The sequence below is a fragment of the Nestor notabilis genome, unplaced genomic scaffold (assembly GCF_000696875.1).
Source record: "Nestor notabilis isolate BGI_N333 unplaced genomic scaffold, ASM69687v1 scaffold11270, whole genome shotgun sequence".
Lineage (NCBI taxonomy): Eukaryota > Metazoa > Chordata > Aves > Psittaciformes > Psittacidae > Nestor > Nestor notabilis.
The window spans coordinates 22037-32583 of NW_009909741.1; the positions used below are offsets into that span (position 1 = coordinate 22037).

Consider the following 10547-nt stretch of genomic DNA (forward strand, 5'->3'; position numbering starts at 1 on the left):
TCAGAAGCTGCATTTCAGCTGTTTCAGTCTTGTAACAAAGGTAGCAGTAAAGCAAACTTCTGTCAACAGCAGAAAAAAGTCCCAACTCCAACAGCCCATCATACTTAAAAGGAACAAGTAAGGAAAAATACTTATTCGTTTTGTATCACAAATGAATATTTTGCACCCTGTTTCACATTACTGCTATAAGCACTTCCAGTAACTATATTTTGGTCTGCCAGAATTTCATGTCAGTGTAGGAAAATTTTGCAGAATCATCTCAAACACCAGACTAAAAACAAACAGTAAATACTTCTGAGGAAAAATGGCAAAGAAAAAGTCAACTAAATTTTATTATTATTCCTGAAGATATTAGATGTGGAAATTGAGGCACTGAAGTGAAATTATTAGTCCATATTCACAACAACTAACAAAGGAGATGGAACTCAGGATACCACCAGACCCATGAGAGAGGCCTCATCCTATGCTCCCCCCAGCCAGCATGGGGTATCAAACGCTACAGCACACTGCAGTGGTATTGAGTTGCACTACTGTGGTTTGTAAAAAAATGATCACTCAAGCACAGCTCTGTAGTGGGCTAATTAATTCCTACTCACACCACAACCTCTCACTGGCTGTTTGTAGTATGCAAAGTGCATTTTCCAACTGTTGTTGTTTTTCAGTTCCTTCCTTTAATCCCCATTCAGCACATTGAATATTGGCTCAGACATCTCTCCTAAATCTGTTTCCATTCACAGAAGTTTGAAATGCTCAGTTTCAGCCTGCTCAAAGAACATCACTGATATTTTGTAACTGAGGCTTTTATCACCCTTCAGCTGCAACTAGATGCATCAGCTTCTTACCCCTATGTTTCACCCCTGGCGGTGTTCAAGGCCAGGTTAGACAGAGCCTTACGCAACATGGTCTAGTGTGAGGCGTCCCTGCTCAAGGCGGGGGGTTTGGAACTAAATGATCTTAAGGTCCTTTCCAATGCAAACCGTCCTATGATTCTGTGAGTCTATGATCTCTATCTCCAGCTTCCCATCTCTAACCCTGCTGCTCATCAGGCACTTAAGAAAAAAAAAAAAAAAAAAAAAAATTTAACATTACTCCATTCCTCACCTTCCACTTGGTCCTGATCCTCTTCTCTGCTGTAATGAAATGACAGAAAAAAAACATCATGCTTACTCCAGCACACTGAGGAAAACAGTTTTAAAAGAGACATGAATATGACTAGCCTTCTCAGAACATTGTCTTGTAAAAATCTAACCTCTCTCTCCCTGCCCTCTCTAACTCATTGCCCTGCCCCTAACCCCTACTATCTGGAAACATAATATCCTGCCTCTGCATTGTTGTATTTCAACTACACTAAGTAATTAGTTCTTAAAACCTTCTTTAGGAATAGTACTGTGGCACACATCATAAAAAAGCAGACACCAAGAACAAGAGCTTCCCCGTACCAGAATATTTCAGAACTAAATTTAAGGCTTTGGCATCCAGATCTCTGTCTTTCAGATTTAATTAGTTTTGATATACAAACCCAGACACTTAAACAATTAAAACATGACAAGTGGCATTCAAACTTACTGGTAGCTGACCTAATTTGGCAGAATAACCAACCATTCTGATGCAAACTGGTTTAACTAGAGGTGACTGCTTGATTTTTCAGAGGTTCCTTTTCAGATCTGCACAGTATTGCTCTTTTCACAGCAAGCCTGCCAGTACTGCCATAGTGGAATACTGCTATCTGCAGGCTTGCTAGAAAAAGAGGAAATGCAGCTGAAAGTGCAGCTGAGAAAGAGTTTTACACTCTGTGACCCAGATAGCAGTATCAGCAGGCTTGACAGGGTCACCACGAGTAAAATTCACTCTTTTCAGCTGCACTTTTCACCAGCTGGCTTAACATACACACAACGAATTTCAGCTTAAAGCAACCACATAATGAAAATCTGTCATCACACCTGTCCCTTTTATTAAGGCAGTTTCAAAGCCTGTGTAATACTGAACTTGTATTTGAATCCCCAAGGGTTCAAGAAGTCATAATCAAGGGATTATAGAATAACTGATTATTAAACACAGATATGTTCAACACAGCTTGTCATCATGTGATGTTAACCCAGGAACCAAGTAAACTGCAAGAAGTTTCATCACACTGTAGTAGTTTGTGCTGAGTACGTTTTGCATCAAAGCATTCAATTCTCAATGATCAATTGATGCTTAAAGAATTAAAGATGTTGTTGCCTGGCTCTCCAGTGTTCTTTCTTATGTGAAAAGCAAGATACAGCATAATGAAAACCCCCACACCTAACAAACCTGAAAACCCCAGCAGCTGGAGGACAAAAAGTTATTAAAGTAACTTATTAAAGTGATGTTATTATATTTTCCAGATAAACCCAAATGCTTATTTCTCTCTCATTCCATTCATATACTCTGCTGTGTACATGAAATTGAGGAGAACTAGAATGGAAGGACTTACATGGTTGTGTCTTTTACCAAGCCAGGCAGATGTTCTCTGTTGTAGTAGCTGTAGCACTGATCGCATACACGAGACAGATTTTCTCTGCAAGCTTCTACTGTCATTTTCTTGGTGGAGCAAGAGCTGCACACCAGCCTGCCACAGCGCCTGCAGTGATGGCGCCTGTTAAACTAGGCAAAAGGGGTCACACATGAGCAACAGAAGGAATTTACCGAAGTCCTCTCCTATGTCTGCCTCCACTTGTGAGTAAACCTACTTCATTGGAAGAGAAGAAATACTAAGCATGATAAGGCTTTTCAGAACTATACAATGATTGATTGTACACTGGTACATTTCCTTTCTGGAGAGGGCACAGCAAAGGGAAAAAAAAAAACCAAACAAAAACCAAACCCGAACCCAAAAGCCAGAGGCAGGTATTTACAACACATTTGCTGCTGTCTTGGGCTTTCCACTTTTAAATTATTCCAATTTTGATCACTGTGCTAGTTAGATCATCTCTTGGAAAAGTTAAAAGCTGTAGACTGTCTTTCTGACACCATCTTAGTAATTTTGAAATGCAAAATCAACACCTACTTTGAAAAAAACAGTACTCTTTCTAAGCAACAGAAGAGAACAGACTGCCAGCACAGCTGCAAAACTCAAAATTAATCTTCTCCATTAGAGCACCAATGCAGTTGCTCAAGTAATCTACGCATGAACAGGTCTTAGCAAAGTGTAACGAACAACAAAGTATACATTTTCATCTGAATGTGATGCTCATGTTATTTCTTGCCAGCACTGTCAACTAGACAGCTTTCTGAAAGATTAATAATGCTATTATTACACATTTTTTAGATCTTATAGTTTTCTCCTCTCTGATGATCAGATTTCCTTTTGTGGCTCTATCACTTCACAGGCTCTGAGGAGCTAACTGTTGACACTCTCCTCAACTACCCTAAACAGAAACAGTTAAATATCAAAGGACTGGCAATCTTGTCAGGCCTACACTGATGCAGACAAACTTTCTGAAGTAGCTAGTGTGTCTTAGGAAGCAGGCTATGAACAAGTTTTTGTATTAAGGTCACATATCTGTTAGGAATGTTTGTGCTTAATTTTTGCTCCTTACCATAGTGAAACGTTCAGTTTTGCAAACCATACATATCATTTCGGTGTCATCAGGTATCCACTGCTGCTTTGGTGGCGGCTTCTCAGGAGGCACAAATTCTTGAGGGCACAAATTCTGCTGCAGAATTCTGTCTCTGGGACTTGCAGATATGGTGACACCTTAAAGAGACCCAGGCCAAGAAAAACACTGAATGAGATTTAAGCTCTTTAATGCAGTGTTGAAGAGCAGAAAACACTACATATTTACTGAGGCTGTAAGACCTTTCTGGCTCACAAGATGACTACCACTACTTTCAACCAGGCATGGCAAAATAACATCATTTAAAGAATATATATATACTTTAAGCCAAAACCATAAGATTGTAAACTTACAGTACTTCAATATTGATAAGCAAAAGTACATACATACTAATAGACCTTTACCGTAATCATAAGAGAAGCATAAACCAACTTGTCAACATATGCCCTTTTATCATAAGCAGGCACGTAGATGAAGAAGAAATAAATACCCTAGTATATGGATACCAAAGCGTGATCTAGCATAAAACATAATCTTAAAGATACCCAGTGTTGACATTCATGAAGACTGGGACTTTTTTAGTCGCAGGAGAGGTGTGCTATGGCTAGCAACAGCACATCCCTCCCTGTTCTGGTCCCCTTTACAATCTAATGTGCAGAAATCAGTTCACAGAGGTAGAAGTTTAAATCTTCGTCTTTTGGGATCTCCTGACCTTGCCAGTGAAATACTCATTGAATTGAGTTTACAGTATTAGATGGGCTTTTAGTTTATATGCTCTGAGCCAGTTACACTACAGGCTAATTATGAAGTTCAACATGTCATTGCAGCCCTGCAAGCCACCTTCTGTGTACATGAACACTAAACTAAAAAAGAAAAAACATCTCCATTCCATAAAGCTAACTCGTGCTCATTCAAGTAAATAGTAGATGGCAAAGGAACATTAGAGGACAATGAATTCAAGTTTTGTAACAACAGACAAACATTAAGCGGACCATTATGAGAAAAAACTGATGAGCTACGCAGCCCAAACCTAAGACATTGCTGTTGCTTTGCGTAGACAGAGCAAGAGTCTTCAGTTCAGGATATAGAACCAGAGAATGGCTCAGACACCCTAACCTGTAGATCAGGATATCGTTGTGCAGCTCTAATTCAGCCCACCAGCTGCTGAGAATCAATAGCCTTGGTGGTATAAAGATATCCTTTGCTGGTCATTCCCTGAGAACACAGGCTGTTCATCTCTCACAATATATATCCTCCAAAGACTGCATTTCTTGTATTAGATGCTGAACGGAACCTATAGAAAAATTTGTGGTTGGTTTTAAGCTATAAGCATTCTTCAGTTGTTTTGGCTTTAAATTATTTTGTTTCTTTTTATCTGTGTTTGAGGACTGTGAGTGGAGCCTCTCAGGCAATACAAGGTCACATTCCCTCAGGTCACAAGAGGGATCCTAGAAAAAAATAAAATTCAAGGACCAAAAGAATTATGAAAAAAATACAACACAAATGAGATTTCTATTGTAAAGCCAAAGTTAAGAGCCAGAAATAAAAAAGTTACTGAGCAAAGAATAGGAAAACAGGGAGAAGTATCACAATGATGGGTTTCCAGGCAAATTCTGCCTATATACCCAGACTGAGAAATTAAGACAGAGAAAGATTAATCTGCAGCACCAGTAATCCACTGCAGATGTAGTCTGGTTTCCTATGGTCTGTTCAGGCTTGGTTTTTTCTGTGCTGCCTGGAAAGCTTTTGCACTGATTTTTCAGACATATTGTAGATACCTACCAAAACTCAAACAGAGCCATAAACTTCTTGTTCCCTCTTAAGTTTTCTTTTAACTGGACCCAAAGCACCCAACTGTAGAGATCTAATAACCTGCATTAAGTGTGACCCAAGTTACTATTAGGCAGAGGGACCCACATACACAGTAGATAAAACAAATACGAGCAGAATCAAAGAAAATGGCACTAAGGTCTTAACCTTACCAGTAAAGCTGACAGGGGATAGTTCTGATGATCCCGATTTAGATGTTGTTTCAGACTCCAATATCTGATTGAGACTTTCCTGGATACGTATCAGAGAATCTAGAAAAAAGGGAAGGGGGAAAGAAAAAACTAATTGGAGAGCAATACTGGCCATACATCTACCTGTTTTTACAAAGATAAGAGGAATCCATCCACAGGAGTACGTAAGAACTACAAAACAAATCAGGACCAGCAATGTAATTACAAATTACTTTGTGTTCATGAAAATTAGCCCACAACAATTAATGCAAAACTATATATTCAATGACCTAAGACACAGAGAAAAGGATTCTTATCAAAGCACTGGCCTACCGATAGGCACAGGGATAATAAAGCAGAAAATAAGTATCAGATGTGAAAAGAATTTGTTGATGAAAGATGCTCATGGCAAATATTAAATGCTTCACATCAAAGTGGAAGGAACATTCTTGCAAAATTACATGTCATTTGGCATGAAAAGATAGGTAAGTGCTGCTTTTTGTTAGCAAGAGCTGCATCTTTAAACCATTAAATGAAGTCAATATTTGGAACTGGCATAAAGCAAGTTGATACCATATAGGTAGGTAGAAATAGACAGATAGGTACACACATCATGCACTTTTAATACAGTGAAACAAAAGCACCAGACTTGATCTGCAGCACCCTCTGCTGTTCTAGTTCTAAAACCCTGAGAGTGTCAAATACAGGAAAATTGGACAACAAATGGCAGAGAAAGGATTGGCAAACCAGAAAGGAGACCCATGCTGAGAATGTTAAGAAGAACTACAGGTTTAAACATCTTTTATATGATAAAAGGAACAAGACTCCAGTAGGAGGGCAGGTTTTAGAACTCCTTAAGTCATTGGTGACTTTGTGTTAGACAGGAATGAAATAAAATTGAAGTTTAGAAGAAAAGAGACCCCATAAAGGAGCAGAGGAAAGTATGAGAAACTTTTGAAGCTGTTGGTCCTTGAGAATATCTATTTACAAGACAGGCAAAGACTTTAAAAACATGTTCTGGGCTGGAGGGAGACTGGAGGCACACATCTGAAAATGTTTTGCCACAGTTGGTGAAATTATTCTGGGTGGAAATCAGCCCTTCATTCCCAAGTGAAAAACAGCATTCTCATGGGCAGTCACCTGATCTCTTTTAATGCAAAAGGGAAGTTGAGAGCTTTTTCTGCATACTTGGAGAGCAAATTGTCAATGTCTTCTACAGTAAAACCAATTTCCTGTCCAGCTAAGAGCTGGTGCAGTGTCTGCACAGCAACAGCTACCCAGTCCACCTTCATATTCATGAGGAGCTGTTCCAGCATGAGCAGCGGCCTGGAGGAGAGGTGGAAGTAGTTAACACGGGAAAGCTCAGGCAGAGTCAGCAGCACCTGAGACACAAGGAAAAAAGCCTATTAATTATACACCTTTAAATCTGTGTTTCTGTAAAATTAAAGACAAGAAATTAGCAAAGTAGCTTATGAAAAGAATGGAATAACATAGAAAGGCCAAAAAAATGGAGGTGGGACTTCTCAGACCTATTCCTACTTCTGTTACAGAATTATTGAGTGGATTTGCAGAAATTACACAGCTTCCACTTTCCCATTCTATAAAACACTATCTCATTTCAAAGTTGAAGAGAGGAAAGCATTCTGTGACCCTGTGACAAATAGAAAGGTAGAGCACATTCTCTTAATAAAATAAGATATAAAAAGAGTATTAGCCCAATCATTCTTTCACCACTTGAAGAAATATTAGGAGAATTGCTCTTATTTTCTCTTCTCAAAGATAGACAGTTAACATGGACACTTCCCAAATTAAATCATGTCTTCAGAAGTGACAAGTAAGGAAACAGGAAGCCTGACAAAATACTGTTATGGCACACACTGGAGCAAGCTGCTATTTGTATTCCTACAACAAAACAGACATTACCAAAAGAACTGCATTTTGTTTACATATAATGCATTTGACTACGATAATCTACTTGTTAATGAATGCATCTATTCCCAGGCTGAGCACAGAACCTGTACTACTTCTGTAAAGACAATGACCATTCAAAAAGAGGAGTGATACTGTCTACCTTTGGAAGGCACTTGGGCAAAAACATGCCTTGTAAGTGTCAAAGACCACCATACAGGTGGGCATACGTAGGACACCTGGTGTTAGGGACCAAGAGAGTGTGTTGAGGATGCTTTCTTTTTCACTTGGGACAAGGACAGCAACTGTCCTGATAAACACCACAATTTTATTTTATTCCACCCCCACTCTCTTTTGGCCTATGCATTCCTCCACTCCCTACAGCTCAAACGCAAGACTGCTCTGTTCACACTGGGAGCTACAACCACCTTACAATACAGGAACTGCAAAGATAGAGAAGGGGGAGAGAAGTTTTAAGCCATCTCTAGCTTTCGTTTGGATCTTGAGACTGAGGATCTTAGACCTGATATGATTAGAATGCTCTCGTAAAATGTAGAGACTTTATATATTATGTATTACAAAATTACTTACATAATTGTATTTTGCCATAAATCCCACAACGCAGGAATTTTACTCACCTTTGATCCCATATAGAGCGCCTGGATTTCATTACGGCGTGCTGCTGTCAGATTTGCATAGAAGTGAGCTGTGAGGTAATCAGCCAAGAAGTGAGAGGCTGCCAAGTTCTCATGCTGGTCAAGGGACTGTTCACTGATGGCAAGGCAAATGCCAGGGTCTTCAATTCTTTGTAAAAGCTATAAAAACAAACAAAATACAGTGAATCCCTGCTACATTCCTGGGAGTAGCCTTTATAATGGGCAGTCCACAACAGATTATTGCATCAAGCAAATTAAGTTGCACAAGTGTCTAACATATATGAGGATGATTTAGATAATCCATTTATAGACTATTCATTGCCTATTTGCTCCATTTATTAATAAAAATATTTTAAAAATTAAATAAAGCAAAAAATTAAAGAAGGAATGGGTCAGAAGGTGTAGTGGTCAGAAGTCTTCCCTCTGCTTCCAGAGTATTTTCAAAGCTATGTACTCTGAAAGAGCCTGCACTTTGTTTTATGCTCTCTGTTATTAGCAACAGCTCTGTAATTACTAAAACCAGAAGAACTCACACTTCACTAATTTGGGCACCAAAGCACAACTGACCAATTCCTCTTATTAGTTTCACTACTGGTTCTTCTGTTTAAGCAGCACAGAAATACTTCATTACCATTTTTCAAATACAAGGGGCCTTTTCTTTTCCTGTAAGCAACATTTCCAACAACTAGATTGCCAAGTTGGATTTTCACTTAAGTGGAACAGTGGAAAGCCAGGATTCTGAAAGCATATCTAAGCAAACAGCATCTCTTAAAGAAGGAACCAAAAAGATCATGAAAATACACATGAAGAAAGCAAAGAAAACGTTTTCAACATTTTTGACCTATGGATGTAAATCTGAAAGAGTCTCACTATTACCTGCAATGCTTTTTCCATGTCTCCCATCTCCAGTAAGTGAAGAAGATGCTCACGGTGAAGGCTGATCAAGTCTTCTCTTGGGACAGGATACAAGTGTGCCCATTCCTCACACAACTCATAATCCTAAAGAATTAAAAAAAAAAACCCAAAAAAAACAGTAGAAGGGAAAGGGCAAACTCTACCCTCTCTGACACAGCTGCTTCTACCAAAGTTTTGATTAACTTCAAGAAATTCTGTAGTTTAGACTCCTTTCCCACATGCAAAAAGTAAATAATTACACTGACAAGGGGACAATGATGATGATAGTCAAGTTTGTCAGAGTCACTGCCTGCACTGAGAATACCTTTTCATCTCACAGTAAAGCAAGCCAGATCCACAGTATCAGTACTTATATAATAATCAACCCTGTATTATATCAAAAGCCATGATATCAAAATCTTCAATATTCTAAGAGAAAAGAACAAATTGTATCTCAGAGTAAGAGTTATAACTTAAACTTCCAGATTATTAACTACATGTAAATCTTGACATTATAGAATCATAGAATAGTTACGGTTGGAAAGGACCTTAAAATCATCTAGTTCCAACCCCCCTGCCACAGGCAGGGACACCACACACTAAACTATGTTGCCCAAGGCTCTGTCCAACCTCACCTTGAACACTGCCAGAGATGGAGCATTCACAACTTCCTTGGGCAACCCATTCCAGTGCCTCACCACCCTCACTGTGAAGAACTTCTTCCTTATATCCAACCTAAAGTTCCCCTGTTTAAGTTTAAAGCCATTACCCCTTGTCCTACCACTAGAGTCCCTAATGAAGAGTCCCTCCCCAGCATCCTTGTAGGCCCCCTTGAGATATTGGAAGGCTGCTATTAAACACAGATCTGTGTGTGTTTCTGAAGTACAGAACTGAGCAAAGCAATCCTTCCTCCCAAAGTAATCTCTACTGATCAGTGTTTTAAGATGCTATTTTCAACAAGTTTCTCTATTCAAAGTGTAATGTATTCCAATTCAGCATAATTCACAACAGATGCCTAACCTTTGCCTTTAGAATGATATTCATGACGGCCTGGCGGTCATCAGTGCAGGCTTTTTTCAGCTCTTGCCAGTCATTCCACAATGGTTCATTTTGCACATTCAGAATCTGAAAGGAAGTTAGTATTAAGATAGCACAAGTTATAAAAGCTTTACCTACAACAATAAAGTCTAAGGGAACAGCTGAGTTGATCACATCTAGACCTGCTTCATACAAAGAAAAAAGTTAAAAAAGGAGACCCACATTTATGTCTAGCCCTTTTCTAGGATGTTGTAATGCACTTGCACTACAAAAATGACCACAGAACTTTCTCAGAGGTATGAAACTACAAAGCACACTTATAAGGGAAGGTTTTTGAAAGACTAGATGCCCTGGACTCAAACCATGACACTAGATGGCAATAAATATGGATAAAAAAGTACACGTGTACTGCAGACATTGCTGACACTAACAGACACAACTGAGCTGTCAGTTAGCAGAACCACTACCAGACA

The 10547-nt window shown here is 39.0% G+C and overlaps 1 protein-coding gene across 1 annotated transcript in view; it reads right to left on the reverse strand.

Annotated features, from left to right (window-relative positions):
* ZFYVE26 (zinc finger, FYVE domain containing 26) overlaps window positions 1-10547 on the reverse strand; it is a 46187-nt gene that overhangs the window by 11537 nt on the left and 24103 nt on the right. The window contains exons 22-30 of the mRNA XM_010021470.1: window positions 10057-10161; window positions 9019-9141; window positions 8125-8301; window positions 6719-6960; window positions 6228-6232; window positions 5561-5659; window positions 3561-3718; window positions 2456-2625; window positions 1102-1130 (exon numbers count right to left, since the gene is read on the reverse strand). Of these exons, the coding sequence (XP_010019772.1) occupies window positions 1102-1130; window positions 2456-2625; window positions 3561-3718; window positions 5561-5659; window positions 6228-6232; window positions 6719-6960; window positions 8125-8301; window positions 9019-9141; window positions 10057-10161 (1108 nt within the window). The remainder of the gene's footprint in view (window positions 1-1101; window positions 1131-2455; window positions 2626-3560; window positions 3719-5560; window positions 5660-6227; window positions 6233-6718; window positions 6961-8124; window positions 8302-9018; window positions 9142-10056; window positions 10162-10547) is intronic.